This window comes from Dromiciops gliroides, chromosome 2, assembly GCF_019393635.1.
Source record: "Dromiciops gliroides isolate mDroGli1 chromosome 2, mDroGli1.pri, whole genome shotgun sequence".
NCBI lineage: Eukaryota > Metazoa > Chordata > Mammalia > Microbiotheria > Microbiotheriidae > Dromiciops > Dromiciops gliroides.
Genome location: NC_057862.1, coordinates 74,258,750 through 74,279,201, shown reverse-complemented (window position 1 = coordinate 74,279,201; position 20,452 = coordinate 74,258,750). Strand labels below are relative to the sequence as shown.

General features: G+C 41.9%; 1 protein-coding gene across 1 annotated transcript in view; it reads right to left on the bottom strand.

Annotated features, from left to right (window-relative positions):
* Positions 1-1,100: 1,100 nt before the first annotated feature.
* LOC122738302 (60S ribosomal protein L37-like) overlaps positions 1,101-20,452 on the bottom strand; it is an 82,223-nt gene continuing 62,871 nt past the window's right edge. The window contains exon 3 of the mRNA XM_043980349.1: positions 1,101-1,186. Within this exon, the coding sequence (XP_043836284.1) occupies positions 1,101-1,186 (86 nt within the window). The remainder of the gene's footprint in view (positions 1,187-20,452) is intronic.

The window sequence follows — 20,452 nt, the reverse complement described above, 5'->3', positions numbered from 1 at the left end:
GGCATCCTGGGAAGAATTCGAGAACTTAGGACAGAAATCGATGTCCTCTGCTTTTTTTTGGGGGGGGGTCGGGGGGGGGGGAAGAAAATGCAGTGCACTCTCAGAGCCAGAAGAACTGGGTTCGAATCCGGGATCTTCCATTTACTAGTCGCGTTTACCTCCCTGACCCTCAGCCCAAGTAATATTTGCCCTATGACTGACCGACCTCATAAGGTAATTGTGATGTAAATTATTTCTAGGTATAGGTTTTCCCTAGGATTACGTAAATAACTAACTCCGTTTTTCCTAGCCTCTACTCCGTGCGGCTCTGTCTCTTCCCCATCCATCCACTGTGATTCTTTTTCATGCCCATACTGATCTTACTTCCTCGTGTGTTCCACACAGCTGCCTGATAAGTTCATTATCTCTTTAGGCATTAACATATATACAGCACTCTACGTACATTATCTCACTTGAATCGCGCAGCAGCCTGGAGAGGTAAGGTATTACAAGATCCACGAGGAAACTGAGGCCCAAAAGAGTTAAATGAACGTACTTGCCCATGGTCACATCTATTCACACAGTATAGTGGCCGAAAGGGAATGTGAACCCAAGTCTTCTGACTGTAATTTCAGAGCCCTATACACTAGAACACGAAAGAGGCTTTATATCGGCAACAGAAACAAACCGTATTTTGGTTATTTGGTTTCCAGGTTATTTTTTGCGTTACCCCTTGTTTTTATTTTATTTTATTTTTTTGGTCTATGGGCCCCTTCTCAGAAGAATGTTTTCCCCCAATAATTGGAGGAAATGCTAAATTTCACTTTGAGATTAGTGAAAATTAAGATTTGATTTTCCCCCCCTCCATCCAAGTTTAGAGATCCAGACCTCAGGTTAAAACCCTCTGCGGGCTGCTTGCTCCCGTAACTCTTCCCAAAGTTAAAATCCTTCCCCTGCCCCCAGGACCGTTTCTAAACTTCTGGGCCTCAGGACCAGGCAGGGCAGTTCACAGCAAATGCTGTTTTGTTGGGCTCCCAAAGTAAGCTCAGATATGTCTATGTGGTGAAGACTTCACCCTCTTGTCCCATTACTAAGGAGAAAGAGAGGCAAAGGGTTAAGAGCTAAAGACAAATTTCCCAGGCATCTGCGGTCTTTAGCAGGGGCAGGAACGGAGAGTGCGAGTCAGGGGCAGGGGCAGGAGCAGGGGCTGGGGCAGGGGCAGTGCAGGCCAGTTGCGAGCGCAGGCATACAATAAGAAAAAAGCAGAAGTGACCTTAAGCCCTCCCCGCAGATGAAGTGGGTGGGGAGCGCCGCTGCTTGGCCCCCTCATCACGTTAGATTAGAATCAGCAGTCAGCGGGGTCTGGTTGAAGGACTTTCTATAAATCCTCTTCCTTCCCTTCCATTGTTCCTTATCCTCAAGGGCCCCAAAGTGAACTTTCAGGGCTCCTTCCCACGAACTCCTAGGGCCCTTCGCCCTAAGAAGGGAGGCCTGCCTCCTAACTTCATAGCATTTAGGACGCAATGGGTTGGGTGAGTTTCTCAAAGGCCTCACAGACCGCCGCGCAGGTGCTCGGGGAGTGGTGGAGATAAGCCCCGATGAACGGCTTCTGCTCAGGCCACCGTGAACCTCAACTCCCCGCCCGCCCTGGCACCAAGTGCGCCCAAAGTTCTAGCGTTGTCCCTTAAACCGCGCGCTGGAAATGCAACGAAGAGGCTTGGGTTTGTTCTTAGCTTGGCAATCCAAACATCAGATGCTTTGTCCTTGCTGGGATGCCCTTGTCCCTAGCCTTGGCTAACGGGAACCTATCCCAGCCGCTGCTCACTCCTGGCAGCGCCCCGACTAGCATGCCACTACCTCTTTCGACTGCAGCCTATTTACCCGGATGGGGAGCGATTCCTGGTTCCCTCCTCCTCACTCCCAAACCACCTATGGACTACAGGTCAATACAGGTGAGGGAGAGAGGGAGGAAGATAGGGGAAGTGGGGAGGATACCCCACCTCTCCTCCTTTCCCAATTCTTAGACGTGATTGTTTCCCAAGATGCATGTAGTGGGTACGTTTTCCCTCTGTTATTAATGAGGTGTACTAAAGTTAAAAAAAATCCCTTGAAGATCGAACATTGATGACTCCCAGGAGGCTACCCTTTGGGATCTTTAATTCTAGGATTTCAAGCAAGTCAGTAAGAATGAACCTGCTAACTTTTTTGTTTCTTATGTTTTATGGGTTCAATTTCAGAGAATGACAGACTGGCCGGAAGATGTAGGTTGGGAAGAAAAGTCCACCACCTATTCTGGGAAACGAGGCTATGTTTAGAAAGGAGGGGTGATTCGTGGGCCTGGCATAACTGTACCTCAAATCTGCACGGGGTGGGGAGTTTGGTATCCAGGGAAGGAGAAGTTAAGGTCTGTGCCCAGTTAAGCGGACTTTTCTGGATTTGTGGCCCTACCCGGGTCAGCTTGTATTGGGACCACTAACTCCTTTGAGACTGGTAATGTCAAATCTGTCAAAGAGCTAGCAGGAATAAGCCTTTGGAAACTGCGTTCCCACTCCTGAAACAGGAAAGTTGGGAGTTCAAATGACTATAGGGACTTAGTGGTGCTACATGTACTTATGGTTGGAAAGTTAAGTGGTAAAAGAGTCTATGGTGGAAGATTTAATCAAGAGAAATTGGAAGATTTAGGCTCTGTAAGAATATATGGTTTTGATGACTGAATGTTTTTAAATGTATGCTAATGATGGTTCTTTTTAAACAGTAAAATACATGCTAATGATGTTATGGGCAGCTAGACTTGGAAACAGGAAGATTCATTTTCATGAGTCCAAATACAGCCTCATATATTTACCAGCTGTGTGACCCTGGGCAAGTCACTTCACCCTTTTTGCCTCAGTTTCCTAATCTGTAAAAATGAGCTGGAGAAGGAAATAGCAAATTACTCCAGTATCTTTTCTTTTCTTCTTCTTTTTTTTTTTTTGGTGAGGCAATTGGGGTGAAGTGACTTGCCCAGGGTCACACAGCTAGTGAGTGTTAAGTGTCTGAGGCCAGATTTGAACTCAGGTACTCCTGACTCCAGGGCCAATGCTCTATCCACTGCGCCACCTAGCTGCCCCTTCCAGTATCTTTTCAAAGAAAACCTCAGATGGAGTCATGAAGAGTCAGACATGACTGAGCAACAACAAAGCTTAAACATCACTAAGACTTTGAGGAATACTGTGGGTTTTTTGGGCATACAGTATTTTATACTATGAGCCCTCCTAGAGTTTATAGTCCAATATAAGGATAAGATTCAGAGACAATTTAATTGCAATGGATCCGTGATCTTATCTGAGTGGCTTCTTTCACCAGCAGAGCAGAGCATCTATCCCATCCATGCCTTTTTATCCTATTCAGTTCTTGTCCATGCCCTTCTGTAGGAACTCCAAAGACCACCTAGGCAACTCATTAGAGACATTAGTCTATTTTTAAATCTTTTTTTACATTATTCTATTTTTAAAACAAATAATTTAAAGGTCCTGGGGGCTATCACATTGTTATCTCTTTCTCTTAATACATGAGAGAACCACCTCTTTTCAAATCATAAACATCCTTAATGATATTCTTTATACCCTTCTGTAGCTCGTTTGTGCCCATCATGTGTTTTGCATTTTGAGACCCCCTCTCATCCCTACAATTTTTATTGTTCTGAGATTATGGTTTTCCATAGTCTTTTAGTCAAAGAACATCCGGAATCATCCAAAGGCTAAAATAATAGTCATCTCCAAGAATAGAACAACATAGGCAGAAATGTTGAATTGACATTTTGCCACATATGCCACTAAGGAAATTTTGTGGCTTTACCACCTTCTCACCTAGGAAGGGCAAGCCTCAGAAGTTGGGCTCAGACTTGTGAAGGGCTTGAAGTCCTAGAGCAAATAGAGGTGGGCCTCCATTTATGTGATAAGTGTATTTATGGAAAGTGGTATATAAATAATTTTTGTAAACTGAATAACATTGTAAATGTACTGAGGGACTTTTCTATTTAAAGAAATCCAGAAAGCCCTTGTAACAAATATGCATAATCAAATACAACAAATTCTCCAGTTTGCTGTCTGAAAACAGTATTATTCTGTATCTTGAGTCCTTCAAGTTCATCTCTATCAAGAGATGGGTAGCATGCTTCATCAGTTCTCTGCAATCTAGTTGGTCTTAATTCTTCATTCAGTTATAAACAATCTATTTCAACCTGGCTTGCCACTTTCTATTTATGTCACCTTGAGCCCATCACTTAATCTCTCCCTGGACTCAGTTTCCTCATCTGTCTCCTGAGAGGGGTTGGACTAGATGAAATCCCAGGTCCCTTTCAGCTTGAAACCTGTGATCCTATGAATAATCACTCCTCCCCCAATTTATTTGTTTGGAAAGTTTGGGTTTTCATATACTGTATCAGAAGAGAGAAATTCAAGGCAAAATTCATCAATTTTGATGAATTGCCAAAGTCAGAAGCAGCCACCTTTGATTCAATTTTGGGGAACAGGCTCTGATTTTCTTATAGAAAGAGCAGTCTTAAAACAATATTGCTAGGTGGCACAGTGGATAAAGCACTGTATTCAGGAAGACCTGAGTTCAAATCTGGACTCAGACACTTGATACTTAGTAGCAGTGTGACCCTGGGCAAGTCACTTAACCCTCATTGCCCTTGGGGAAAAATAATAATCAGATATTCTACAAGAACAGTACTGGGGGGGGGCAGCTAGGTGGCCCAGTGGATAAAGCACTGGCCCTGGATTCAGGAGTACCTGAGTTCAAATCCGGCCTCAGACACTTGACACTCAACTAGCTGTGTGACCCTGGGCAAGTCACTTAACCCCCATTGCCTACAAAAACAAAACCAAACCAAAAAAACTCCTCCAATATCGATGTTACTTATACAATGTTCTCTTATTAGGCCCAAAGGGTTGTTGTTGTTTGTCCTTGGGCGTAGGTATCTTTTTTTTTAATTTTTTTTTAAATTTTGGTGAGGCAATTGAGGTTAAGTGACTTGCCCAGGGTCACACAGCTAGTAAGTGTCAAGTGTCTGAGGTCAGATTTGAACTCAGGTACTCCTGAATCCAGGGCCAGTGCTTTATCCACTGGGCCACCTAGCTGCCCCGGGCATAGGTAACTTAATAACTCCTTGGACATAATTCCAGATTGCTCTCCAAAATGGTTGGATTATTTTACAATTCCACCAACAATGAATTAGTGTCCCAATCTTTCCACATCCTCTCCAACATTTGTCACTTTCCCCTTCTATCACTTTAGCCGATCTGGAAAGTATAAAACAATATCTCAAAGATGGTTGATTTAGTATCATATTAACTACATTCTCTGAGCCCTATTCCTGTCCTAAGTGAAATAGTCACAAAACAATGTCTCTGGCTGATATTATCAGAGTCCCTAACTGAAATGCCTTTGATAACTTATGACGGATCCTATGCATTTGTGGATGGGTAATATAAGAATTTCTGTTTGAATAGCATTTCTTTCTAGGTCTTAATTGATATTGAACTCATTGTCCTGTTACCTTGTTTTCTTTATAAGAAGCCTTGTGAAAAATAACTTTGGTTCTTGGGCAAAGTTTGACTCTGCAGATGACTGTGTATGCCTTTGATCAGAAAATTAAGTTCCCTGACTGTGGTCCTGAGCCCCAGAGATTTCTCTTTTTGCCTTAGCTGCAAGAAAACTTAGAGCAGGGTTTCTTAACCAGGGTCTGTGAACTTGGTTTTAAAAAATATTTTTAAATTGACAGCTGCATTTCTTTTTTCTTTCTTTCTTTCTTTTTTTGGTAGAGCAATGCCCAAGGTCACCCAGCTAGTAAGTGTCAAGTGTCTGGGGCCGAATTTGAGCTCAGGTCTTCCTGAATCCAGAGCCAGTGCTTTATCCACTGTGCCACCTAGCTGCCCACTGACAACCGTATTTCAATATAATTGGTTTCCTTTATAAGTGGATGTATTTTATTTTTGTGCTTTTAAAAACAATCTTGTGAGAAGAGGTCCAGAGATTTGACCCACACTGACAGAGGGGTCCATGACACTTGGCCATGGCTAAGAAACCCAGTCTTTGAGCTGATGTTAGGATCTAATTGTTAGTCATTGGTTCATCTCAGGTGCCTGGTAGCACTGGCTCCTTCCATCTTATGATCTTTATTCTGTTTTATCTATCCCCGAAAGTCTCATTTGGGGCAGTGTTTTAACTTGTAAGCAAGCTTAAGTCTTCTTGGAGGTAGACTGGGTAAATCTTAAATCAATAAAATTTCAGTATCAGGTTTAAGACTAGAAGTATGTACTTCAGCAGCTGTTACATAAGATCCATGCCAGGTCCCTTCTGCAGCTATAAATGGTTTATTTCTGATTGCTACATCAGACTGCCTTGATCTCCAGGCCAAAACATGACCAGGGGCATTGCCACGGGCAAAACACATGGCAGGGGTTCCTTGTTTCTTACCATTTTTATGCAAGTGAAACCTGGTTATAATGTACATCAAAAGCCCATCAGTGGGGGAATGGCTGGACAAGTTGTGGTATATGAATGTGATGGAGCACTGGTGTGCTATAAGAAATGATGAGCAGGCAGATTTCAGGAAAACCTGGACTTACATGAACTGATGCTGAGTGAAGTGAGCAGAACCAGGAGAACACCTCCCCTACTCCCCTGCTGCCCCTCAGATTGCTTTCTTTCTTGGGGAGTGGGGAGGGAAGGAAAGGAGGGAAAAAATTGGGACTCAAAATCTTATAAAAAAATATTGAAAATTATCTTTACATGTAATTAGGAAAAAAATACTATTAAGATTGGGGTTGGAGGGGGCAGCTGGGTGGCACAATGGATAAAGCACCAGCCCTAGATTCAGGAGGACCTGAGTTCAAATCCTGTCTCAGACACTTGACACTTACTAGCTGTGTGACCCTGGGCAAGTCACTTTACCCTCATTGCCCCACCCCTCAAAAAAAGATTGGGGTGGAGAAAGCACTTAAACAAAATAATGTATATCAAAAACCTCCTAGACATGTAGAGAAAAGTACTAGATTCTGGATCAGAAGATCTGGATTTCATTCACCAGCACAGTGGATAGCGCACCAGGTTTGGAGTGAGGAAAATGGATCTTCCTGAATTCAAATCTGGTCTCAGACACTTACCAGCTATGTGACCCTGGGCAACCCTGTTTCTCTCAGTTTCCTTATCTGTAAAATGATCTGGTGGAACCAACTCACAGAGCCAGCTCAAACTGGCTTAGGAGATCAGATGGTTAACTTTTCAGTGTGAGCATGTACACTTCAGAAATCAGCAAATGCTACAAATCAGAGTTTGGTTTATTATTTTGTTGACTGCCTAGATTTAAGAAAGTAATGGAGAATATCTTAATAATACAAATTAAATTTTAAAATATGTTGTGCATATCATTTTCCTAGAGAGCTGGCTTTTAAATATTTTCTAGCAAATCTCTTATCCCTGGACCTCTTTTCAGAATATTTTAAAATCATTGAAAGAAATGCAAATTTTCTGTTACAGATTAGTGAAAATAAAGATGTAATTTTTTGCATATAAGTTCAGGGACCCCCTGAAATCTAACTTTGGACTTCTGGAGATATCTGTGAATACTAGGTTAAGAACCCATGTTCTAGACTTACCACCATGTTGTTTGGTTTTTCTCTGAAAGGCAAAGAAATGGAGTTTCTAGAAAGAAGACTCTTCAACAATCCAGTGACTCCCCCTCCTTTAAAAAACAAACAAACAGAGAAACCCAGAGACTCCTACTGGCACTCAGTATTATAATACTAGTGTGTGTGTGTGTGTGTGTGTGTGTGTGTGTGTGTGTGTGAGAGAGAGAGAGAGAGAGAGAGAGAGAGAGGGATGACAATGTATATGAACTTTTTTGTCTAAGAAGCTAGTACTGCCTAAGAACTTCCCTTATTTTTCTAGAAGAATGAATTCTGGAACTCTCAAAAGTGGGTTTTTTGGCAAAGTAATCTTGTAGCTGGAACTGTCCCAAAACTCTTCTTTCTTCAAAATGTGATATTTTAGAGGGATTATGCTGCCCAAGAACCCTTTCCTTTTCTAAAATGGGATTACCCCCTCTATTCCAAAACCCAGAGTTTAGGAACTCCTATTACTTAAACTAGTTGGTTGCCCCCCATGAGGGCCACCATCTTGACAGTACTTCTCAGGTCTGGGTGCAGGCACTCAGATCTGGTTCGGTGACTTTGGATCCAAAAACTCTTCATAGTCCACATGGGTGAGAATACATGCAACTCCCATGAACCTTTGCTCCGAGGCACCCATTAGGGAGATTGTTCCTTAGGACTCAATTGTTCTCTTAGCTTTGCTTTTTTTCTCTCTTAAAATTTTTCTGAAAGAAAAGGCAAAACAACAAATTCTGAAACTGATCTCCCTTTTTATATGCCCACAACAAATAAGTGACTTCTTCCACAATAATCTGAACCAATTAATTCATTCTTACTTAGCGTACACAGAGTGCAGAATGGGTCAAATAGGCATGTATAAGGCTGTCACAAATGCAACAAAAGTCCCAAACAAAGGCTTACATCTCCATAAACTCATAAAGTTAATCAGGGAACTCTACTGATTAGCCACCTACAACCACAAAATTCTAGTCACTTGATTAATCCAGGGATTTTCAGATACCCAGCAAGTACTGCACCACTCTTAGCTTTTGAGGACTCATAATGACAACAAGAGAAAAAAAAAGATGTGATTAAAGCAAAAACTAAAATGTAAATTAAACTGTGGGATTTAGGAGGGCAAGGATGTCCCTTCTTAACTAAATATGGCCCCTCACTTAGAACCTAACCCAGTGTTCTGCACATGGTTGGTTGGTTGTCTTCATTCTCAAAGAGTATCAAAATGGCATCACTATGTTGGAGTCAAGGTACAGTGTCCAACTGTGGCTGATCAGACCAATATGAGCTCAGAAGGCTCTACCACAGGTCAGGTACAAATAATCCACATGAACATTTGGAGTGGCAATGTCTCTAGATTGGCACATCTCACATTTCCTTTGAGCTACTGCAATTCTGATTTGCACAGAGCACAGCACCCTCGTTGATGTGGTCACTCCGTGCTTGGCAATCCTATGCCACTGTCTTCCATTGTCTAACAATCAATTCCAAAGTTTTTTGAGATGTCTTCGGAGTGCCCTTGTATAGTTCCTTCTGACCTCCATGTGAGCGCTTACCTTGTGTGAGTTCTTCATAAAATAGTCTTTTAAGCAAATGTATGTTTGGCATTCAAACAACATGGCCAGTACATTGGAGTTATACTCTCTGCAGTAGAGTTTGAATGCTTGGAGGTTCAGCTAAAAAAAAGGACCTCAGTGTCGGCTACCTTATCTTACCAGGTGATCATCAAAATCTTCCTAAGACAATTCAAATGGAAGCAATTCAGTTTCCTGGCAGGGTGCTGGTATACTGTCAATGAGGTCAGCACATCAGCTCTGTAGACCTTTGGTTTTGTAGGCAGTCTAATACCTCTTCTCTCCTATACTTTCTTCTGGAGCCTCCTAAACTCTGAGCTCTGGCAATGTGTACATCCCTGGAAAATATACTGCTAGAATAGGTGAACTTAGCCACAGCATTCAATATTTCTCCATTTACTATAACCTATGGTTCTACATATGGATGGTGTGGTGCTGGGTCCTGGGGAACCTCTGTTTTCTTGGTGTTAATTATTAGGTCAAAATTAGCACAAGGAACAGAGAATTGAACCATGCTTTGTTGTATCTAGATCTCAAAGACTTCATGGAATACACAATTATCTCTGAACAAATAATGTACTGTCAGTGTTGTAGGTGTTCTTGATGTCTTTTTTGTCCTCACTGAAGGCATGGGAACAAGTATATAGCCCTATTTCACTCTGTTGGTGACTCAGAAAACTCAAGAACATCATCCATTATCCATCCAGAACCCATGTAAGCATATCATCATGAAACTGACTTACAATATTGATGAACTTCTTCAGGTACCTAAAATGTTGCCATAATTTCCCACAAGCCCTCCTGACCAACAGTATCCAAAGTCTTGGTCAGATTGACCTTACCAGGGTTCATCATGGGGGAAGCATATGCATTGATGATGGTGGAGTGACACTTTCTTGCAAGGGGCAATTGCATTGTTATTAGCCTGTTCTTTCCTCCTTTTGGTAGGCATTCAAGCCTGTTGACTAGATTAGTTTTGATCGCAAAACCCATGCCAGCTTCATGACATTTCCCTTCACTGTGGCCACTCCAGAAAAACATATATCCAGCTCTGACTTTGGTAAGCTGGTCTTCATTTGCCAGCCTTGTTTCACTCAGGGGTACTATTTGGATGTGACACCTGCTGAATTCTTTTGCAACAAGAGTTGTTAATCTTTCAAGTCTACTGGATTTCATGTTGTCCATAAGCATACGCACATTTCATGTACTGATGTTGAGTGGAATCATTTTTGCAGAAGTTATTGTACTTTTTTTTGTTTCAACTGCAGGATAAGATTCCCACCTGCCTCAGTAAGCAGAACAGGGTTGGGTAAAGCAGACAATTTTTAGGGTACCTTTTCTAGCCCCTTCCTCACACCAGGAAGTGAGCAGTTTGGTCCTTAGAAAGCTGCTCAGACACTCATTGCTGCTTCCAGTGAGAAGATGACCTTATGGCCTGTGCTGCCTGGGTGCAGGGCTGTCACTACAGCTCCCAGTATGGTTCTGAGCATAAATTAGATTTAAGTGAGGCAGAGTTGCATGAAATCATTGGCCTCACTCTCTCTTCCAGAGTCATCAAAGTCTGGTGGCAAGACGATAGTCAAGATGACTGGTGATGGCTCAGGATGCAGTGGATGATCCTGGCATCATCAGTGTCTAACCAAGCTCTAAACTCTCCACAGTGCCTGTTTCAGCTGCCTTCATGGCTGTTGGAATAAATTGTTCTCATTCACCCATTCCACCACATGCTTGGGGTAGACACCCCTCCAACTCATCGAAGGGTTTGAGACCCCTCAATTATCCTCAACTTGGTTGAGTCAGTATGTTGAAATAGTTTCCAGGAGTGTGGCCTCTGCATGTGCTACAGCTTCTTGGAACCAAAGGTAAGACTTGGGTGAATCAGGTGGACACCACAGGTGGAAAGCAATCCTGAAAAGAGCTCAGCAAGCTCTCACACCAGAAGCACTAGTTTTTTCTTTCTTTCTTTTTTGGGTTTGTTTTTTTGAGAAGTACTAGTTTTCCCAGAATACCCTGTACACCCTTCTGCAAACAGTAGGTATTTAATAAATGTTTGTTGAAGCTAATTGAAAAATAGAATGTGAAGAAATTGAGATAATATTGGAAATATTTTATTTTACATTCTTTTATACCCTTTTCTATTTAAATACTTTAATTACTAAGGGAGAATCTAGCTTCCCTACAATGTCACAGTGGACATGGCAGGATAAGTCATAGAATCTAGAACTGGAAGTGATGATCTAATTCAGTCCTCTTGTTTTATAGTAGGGAAATGGGGACCCAGAAAGCTTAAGTAACTAGACAGAACATATCTGGAATTTTAACCCAAGTCCTCTGATTTCAAGACAAAAAGATTTAGAAATAAAAAGACAGGGTCAGCTAGGTGGTGCAGTGGATAAAGCACTGGCCCTGGATTCAGGAGGACCTGAGTTCAAATCTGGCCTCAGACACTTGACACTTACTAGCTGTGTGACCCTGAGCAAGTCACTTAACCCTCATCGCCCTGCAAAAAACAAAACAAAACAATATTTAAAAAACAAACAAACATAAAAAAGAAATAAAAATACAAAAATGAAACTTCTTGTCCTCAAGAAGCTTATGTGCTATAGGAAGAGAGATGTACACACAGAGAGTATTTATACAATAATGAAGTGGGAAAGGGGGAACAAGAGAAGTTTGAGGATCAGGAAGGCAGGGCTATGATGATCAAATGAGATTATGTGTGCAACACACTTTGTAATCATAAAAGAATGTAGAAATTCAAATTCAGATATTTAGGTGGCATAGTAGATTGAGCTCTGGGCCTGGAGTCAGGAAGAGACCTGAGTTCAAAATCAGCCTCAGATACTTACTAGCTATGTCAAAGCTTCTTAAACTGTGGGTCACAACCCCATATGGGGTCACATAATTGAATGTGGGGGTCGTGAAAAATTTGGCAACAGTAGAAGGTTATGTATACTTATTTTATATACCTATATGCCCGGAGTCGCATAAAAATTTCTCTGTTGAAAAAGTTTAAGAAGCCCTGAATTATGTAACCATGGGCAAGTCGTTTAACCTTTGTTGGCCTCAGTTTCCTTACTTGCAAAATGAGGATAACAATAGCACCTGCCTCCTACGTTGGTAGTGAGGATTGGATGAGATAATAATTGTAAAGCTTTTAACATGGTGCCTGGCATGTAGTAAGTGCTATATAAAAGTTAACAATTAGTGGATAGAGCACCGGCCCTGGATTCAGGAGGACCTGAGTTCAAATCCAGCCTCAGACACTTAACAATTACTTGCTGTGTGACCCTAGGCAAGTCATTTGACCCCAATTGCCTCACCAAAAAAAAAAAAGAAAGAAAAGAAAAGTTAACGGTTGTTGTTTTTGAAGAGAACCATGACATCATGACTTGTAGAAAGTGCTGTGCAAGGTCACCAACCTCTTTCCTCCAGAGCCATCTGGGTCCAGTGACAAGATATACATCAGGAAAACTGGAGATGGCCCCAGATGTTTAAGACAATTGGGATTAAGTGACATGCCTAGGGGGGCAGCTAGGTGGTACAGTAGATAAAGCATCGGCCCTGGATTCAGGAGGACCTGAGTTCAAATCTGACCTCAGACATTTGACACCAGCTGTGTGACCCTGGGCAAGTCACTTAACCTTCATTGCCCCACAATAAATGAATGAATGAATAAATGAAATAAAATTAAAATAAAGCTAAGATTTTTAAAAAGTGACATGCCTAGGGTCACATAGCTAGTAAATATTTGAGGAGAGATTTGAACTCAGGTCTTCCTGACTTCAGGGCCAGTGTTTTAATCCGCTGTGTCACCTAGCTGTTCCATAAAAGTTAGCTATTATTTTGGGGAAACCTATTTGCATGTTCCACTTACAAAGACAATGAAAGAAAAAGAGAAAATAATCTTCCCAACATCTACTCTTGTTCCTTCTACCTTGTTAAGTAAATCATCAGAGATTCAAGGTCAGGCAAAGTCTCTATCTCCACCGAGGAGATAGCACTCATTGTCTTTCCTCTCCTCCTGTCCCCAGCATTTCTCTTCAATGCCCTGTCAAACCATCTCCATCTTTTTCTCTGGCTGGACTCCAACAAATCTCTCTTTGGTTTTCCAGCATCTGGGAAACTGAGACCTTTTACCCACGATCAAGCAGCAGAGTGTGTGTGTGGGCTCGTGTGTGTGCGCACGCACATGCGAGCACGTGCGAGCGTTTCCTGTGTGTTTGTGTGGGAGAGAGTGGGCCTTTTATTCCTGTGTTATAGGCAGAATACTTCCCCCCCCATGCCTATGCAGTAGACTATACATAAGGTCTCTCTGTGGCATGCCTATGATGGTCTCCTGGTGTACATTATTCAACAGTCCAGTCTCTTGCTTTTAAATGTCCCATTCAATTTGGCCATTAACATCCTTTTGGCAATTCCTTTTATATTTATAATGAGGGTGGAGGAACCCTCCAATCTCCTGGTCAGGGACATTTTCCATGTAGCTGAGCATGTGTTCTGGTTCCTTTCTATGGGACATATTCTCTGGCTTCATGTTGAAGGACACTCACCTTGATGAGATGATGCTACAACTCTTGATTGGTCACCAGTGGTGAGGTTGCATTGAAGATGACTGGCTATAGAATCAGGAGGTGCCACTCATTTAACAGATTATAAGAGGAGCTGCTGAGGAAGAATAGTTGGCTCTCTCTTTGGGGATCTTTCCATTATTTTCTCTCTTGGACTTCCAGCAATAGTGGAAAAGGATCTTTGGTCACTGGTCTGGGTTCATGGTAGAAAACAGAAAGCAGGCATTGATCAGTATTTAAACTTGCTCAAACAAGCACATGTTCTCTTTGCCATTTTCATAGCTATTGGTGGGGTGGAGGAGAGAAATGGTCCTCTCTCTCCCTTGATATATATGATGGGGGGAGAGAAGAAGAAAGAAAGAAAGAAAGAAAGAAAGAAAGAAAGAAAGAAAGAAAGAAAGAAAGAAAGAAAGAAAGAAAGAAAGAAAGAAAGAAAGAAAGAAAGAAAGAAAGAAAGAAAGAAAGAAAGAAAAAGGAAGAAAGAAAGAAAGAAAGAAAGAAAGAAAGAAAGAAAGAAAGGAGAGAAGAGAAAAGGAGAGGGAGAGGGGAAAGGGGAGAGGGGGAGAGAGAGGAAAGAGGAGAAACAGAGAAGAGAAAAGGAGAGGGGATGAGAGAAAGAGAGAGAGGAAAGAAGATAGAAGGAGTAATAGAGGGGGGAGAAGGAGAGGGAGATGGAGATAGAGAAATAGGGAGACAGACTGAGATTCTCCAAACGCTTTGACCAATCACCTTCAATGCAACCCCATTTCTGGTGACCAGACAGCAATTGCTTATTCATCACCATAAAGTGTATGTCCTTTGGCAAGGGGTCAGAACACATGTCCTAGAGAGAGAGAGAGAGAGAGAGATCAGAACACATGCCCAGAGCCACGGGAGGTGCTACAGTCTGGCAGAACAGGAGGTTAACTTGCCTAAACAGGTGTTATACCTCCTCCCTGTATCTGGCCCTCCTAAGGACTGTGGTATACCCAGCCTGAGAGACACAGGATTGTACTTAATTATACATTAAATACTCATGGGTACTTAATGAAGGGGAAGTAAAAAAATCCATGACAAATTGGGGTTCTTTTGTTGCTAGTGGAGGGAAAGCCTTTCTCCCTTCTGGATCCTACTGGATCTTCTCATCTTTAGGAAGAAGAGGCCTGGAGTTCAGCAGTAGGACTTACTTCGCTGGGATGGGAAGAGATAAGAGAGGAGACCTGCTTCTGGGACAAGGCTCCCTCTGGCTACTGAGAAAGACATCAAAGTAAACAGGCTGTTCAGGGGTTCAGGTTCCCTCATCAGAGACAAGTGAGTGATGGATGGTGGTCCCATCTGGGATTTGGAGAGCAGCAGCAGCTGCTGCGGTTTGAAAGAGAAACCATGTCCAAGGCAACAAACACATCAATAACTGGGATGGAGGCTGGGGATGCCCGAGAGGAAAGTCTGAGACCCAAGGATTAAACTGAACAGAGTATAAAGTAAAGCTATTTCCTCTGCAGAGATCACGACTTGCAACTGGAAGACAGATTAGAAGCCATCTAGTTAATACCCTGAATTTTACAAATAAGGAAACTGAGGCTCATGGAGGTCAATTGCTCTACATCATACTGAGAGACTATAGCAGAGTCAAGGGCATGCTGAAAAATATTTAACAACCAGCTCTCAGGGATGGGGAGGGGGGAGGTATACATGATACAATTTTTTTTTTTTTGCGGGGCAATGGGGGTTAAGTGACTTGCCCAGGGTCACACAGCTAGTAAGTGTCAAGTGTCTGAGGCCGGATTTGAACTCAGGTCCTCCTGAATCCAGGGCCGGTGCTTTATCCACTGCGCCACCTAGCCGCCCCCACATGATACACTTTTAAGCTTAATCTGCATTTTTAACCTTTTATTCATCAGTGTCCTAAGTCTAGACAATCAACAAAACAAACAACCAAGCCCTGATTTGTGGCATTTGCTCATGTCTGAGTCATACATACTCACACTAAAATTTAACAATAAGCTCAAGGGAGCCCTTTCGAGACCTATTTGTACAAAAATGTTTATAGCAGCTCTTTCTGTGGTGGCTATGAATTGGAAATCAAAGGAATGCCCATTGATTGGGGGATGGCTAAACAAACTATGGTATATAATTGTGATGGAATATTATCGTGCTATAAGAAATGAGAAGCAGGATGATTTCAGAAAGGTCTGGGAAGACTTGTATCAACTGATGTATAGTGAAGTGAACAGAACAGAACCAGGAGAACACTGTGCACAGTAACAGCGATATCGTTTGATGAAGAAATGTGAATGACTTAGCTATTCTCAGCAATACAATGATCCAAAGGATGATGAAGCATACAATCTACCTCCAAAGAAAGAACGGATATTGATTGAACACAGACTGAAGCATGCTATTTTCACTTTATTTCGTTCATTTTTTCTTTTGAGTTTTCTTCTACAAAATGACTAATATGATAATGTTTTACATAATTGCACATGTATAACCTACATCCGACTGCTTACTGCCTCCGGGAGGGAAGGAGGGAAGAATTTCAAACTCAAAACTTTAAATAAAAATGTTTATTATCAAAGGGAGAGAGAGGGGGGGGGCAGGCACAGAGACAGACAGAGACAGGGACACAGAGACAGAGACAGAGAAACAGAGAGAGACAGAGAGAGAGAGCCCTTTTTTTTTTTTTTTTTTTTTTTTTTTTTAGTGAGGCAATTGGGGTTAAGTGACTTGCCCAGGGTCACACAGCTAGTAAGTGTTAATTGTCTGAGGCCGGATTTGAACTCAGGTACTCCTGACTCCAGGGCCGGTTCTCTATCCACTGAGCCACCTAGCTGCCCCGAGAGAGAGCCCTTTTGAGCTGGCTTCAGCACATCTCTAGGAAAACCCAAATTCAAAGCCAAGTCTTTCTACCTCAGATATGGTGTTCTTTCCATGACAACACATTGCCTCTTAAGGGAAAGGAGCAATGGGGAATGTCCTGGTAAGAGAATGGCAGATATATATTTCTGGGTTAGCCATGTGTCTGTTATCAGGCACTTTTTATTGAAAGTTTGCCCCTGGAGAGCAATTTGGAATTATGCCCAAAGGGCGATAAAGCTGTGCATACCCTTTGACCCAGCAATCCCACTTTTAGGTCTTTTGCCCAAAGAAATCATGGAAGGGGGAAAGGGACCCACATGTACAAAAATATTTATAGCTGCTCTTTACGTGGTAGCAAGGAATTGGAAGTTGAGGGGGTGCCCATCAATTGGGGAATGGCTGGACAAGTTGTGGTATATGAATACAATGGAATACTATTGTGCTGTAAGAAATGATGAGCAGGAAGAGTTCAGAGAAACCTGGAGGGTCTTACGTGAGCTGATGATGAGTGAGATGAGCAGAACCAGAAGAACATTGTACACAGTATCATCAACATTGAGTGTTGATCTACTGTGAAGGACTATATTCTTCTCACCAATGCAATGGTACAGAAGAGTTCCAGGGAACTCATGATAGAAGAGGATCTCCAAATCCAAGAAAAAAAAAAAAAGAAAGAAAGAACTGTGGAGTATAGATGCTGATTGAACCATATTATTTCTTTTGTTTTGGGTGCTGTTGTTTTTTTTTTTTTCTATTTTGAGGTTTTGCATCACTGCTCTGATTCTTTCTCTTGTAACAGGATTAATGCAGAAATAGGATTAATGTTATTATGTGTATATATGTGTGTGTATATATATATATATGTATATGTATAGAGATATATAGATATAACCTATATCAGATTACCTGCTGTCTAGGGGAGGGGGGAGGGAGGGGAGGGAGGGAGAAAAATCTGAAATTGTAAAGCATGTATAAACAAAAGTTGAGAACTATCTTTACATGTAACGGAAAAAAAATATCTCATAAAAAAAAGAAAAAAGAAAAAAAAGAAAAAGAAAAAAAAAAAGAAAGTTTGCCCCATGGCTTGAGCATGGGTGTGAACTCCTGGGTTTCATTGCACAGGAGAAAGTAAAATGGCCAATTTTCATGATATCAAGCCACTGTGTGGGGTTTCCCAAGGTTGATGTGCCATTACCGTCTCCTCATTTCCACTCCCCTAAAAAGCAGGTGACCCTGAAGATCCTGAGGTGGCTCACTCCCAAACCAGATGGGAATGAATTTGAATGTAACTGCTTACACATGTGATTTCATGTGTGAGTGTGTCTGTGTGTCTGTGTGTAAAAGAGACAGAGAATTTGAAGGGTCGCGGTCTCCATCTGCTTTCACCAGTCATACATACAGCTTATTCTCCTCTAGTCATCGTTATTTTGCTTATCTCAAGTATGCTCTGGTCATTTTTCCATAGTAGTTACACTAGACCTTCCCTCACCTTTATGTCCCCATTTCCTAACATTTACTCCAGTCTTTGGCACATCATCAGTCTCCATCTCCATCTATCCTTTCATTCCTGTAGTCTCAGAGGAATAAGCTATCCCTCTTCCTCTCTAAAGTGAACTCCTCCATTTGCCTCTAGATCAAATCTCTTCCCAAATCCTAAGGGACTTGTCCTACATTTCCAACCTCAGGCTCCCTCTCAGTTACCTTTGACCTCTGCCTCTCCTCTGTCTCATTGGGTTCTTATGTCTCTCCATCAACTGTGGACTTCTTTCCAGGAAGCTGCCAGAGAACTCTCTACTCAGGAAAAGGCTAGATTTCTGAACTTTCCCTGGAGTTGCTACCCAGATAACCCCTGAGGTTGGCAAAACCCAGGGAATCCCTGCCTCTCTAGCCAGGAGACCAAGTTCAGGAACTCTTCACTTTAAAAAAATCTTTTAATTACGCTTTAATTTTTTAACTAGAAGGTATTTCCTTTCCATGTCTCCTACCTCCCATTCCCACCCCCAACTGAGAAAGAAAAACAAAATCCTTTTAATAAAAAGCATAGTCAAGTAAAATAAATTCCCACATTAGCTGTGTCAGAAAATCTTTGTCTCAATTCTGCATCCTGAATCCATCACTTCTCTGTCAAGAGGTGGCCGGCATGTTTTGTCATCAGTGTTCTGGAATCCTAGTTGGCCATTGCATTGGTAAAAAAGGGACTCTCCTCTTTATCTTCATGGGTACCCATGGGTACACAGATGTGTAGCTCCCATGGTCTCCTAGAGGGGAAAGCTGCCTCTCCCACCCAGCTCTGCTACTCTGGTCTGTCCTCCAAAAGGGGAAAATATCCAGAGGAGGAAAAACTCAAATCTGCCATTAAAGACTGTCTTTTATAAAGACTCTCAAGGATAAAGGGTGACTTCTTTCCCAATTCCCTAGTCCACCATTCCCCTACAGAAATCTATGATCAAAATGCTCATCAAGTGAAATTCATCATTCCTTCACAACTGTGGAGGAAAGGGGGGTATACAAAGTAATGAAATAAATTTATATTAAAGTACTTTGAGAAGTATAAAGTATTATACAAAGGTATTGCATATGTGTTATTGCTAAAATAAGGGTTGTTATTACTATAGATTCCTATAAAACAGGTATTGGGGCAGCTAGATGTCACAGTGGATAGAGTGCCAAGACTGGAGTCAGAAAGACTCATCTTCCCGAGTTCAAATCTGGCCTCAGACACTTACTAACTGTGTGACCCTAGGCAAGTCACTTAAGCCTGTTTGCCTCAGTTTCCTCATCTATAAAATAACTTGAAGAAGGAAATGAAAAACCACTCTAGTATCTTTTTGGGTGGGGCAATAAGGGTTAAGTGACTTGCCCAGGGTCACATAGCTAGTAAGTATCAAGTGTCTGAAGTCGGATTCGAACTCAGGTCCTCATGACTCCAGGGCTGGTGCTTTATCCACTGCATCACCTAGCTGCCCACCACTCTAGTATCTTTGCCAAGAAAACCTCAAATAAAGAAGCCTGTCATAAAGAATCAGACACAACTGAGCAACAACAACAACACCAGGTAATTATAATAATTGATATTCACAGAACAATTTAAGGTTTGCAAAAAGCTTTATAAAAGTTGTCTCACTTGATTCTACCCAAAAATTCTGGGAGATAGGTTCTATTATTATCCTCATTTTAAAGATAAGGAAATTGAGACTTGGGTAGGTTCAATGACTTGTTCAGTGTCACATAGCTATAAGTGCCCAAGGTAGGATTTGAACTCAGATCTTCCTGACTCAGAGTCCCATGCTCCAGCTACAATAATGCCATGCTTGCAGCCAAGAGAAGGAGCAGTGTTAGGGGTAATCATGAGGGAATGGGAAGAGCACTGAATTGGGGTCAGAGAGTTTAGGTTCAAACTCTTCATCTAGCCTAAGTGATCTTGATCACATGCCTTACTGGACCTCAGTTTCCCTAACTGTAAAATCATGGGGCTGGATTCAATTATTTCTATGTTCATTTCTGAGTCTATATCCCATCACCCCAAGACTAAAGTCACTACCTTTTTTTTTTTTGCAGGGCAATGAGGGTTAAGTGACTTGTCCAGGGTCACACAGCTAGTAGGTGTAAAGTGTCTGAGGCTGTATTTGAACTCAGGTCCTCCTGAATCCAAGGCCAGTGCTCTATCCACTGTGCTACCTAGCTGCCCCAGTCACTAACTTTTAAACAGTAAATATTAGGCTGACCAGAAGATCCAAGAGCAAATCAGTCTGCATATTCCTAAAGGCAGTAGTATCCTTCTTCTGTTTGTCTCTTCTTTAACCCTTTCAGGCTGGATGTGCAGAAAGGACCAAGTTAT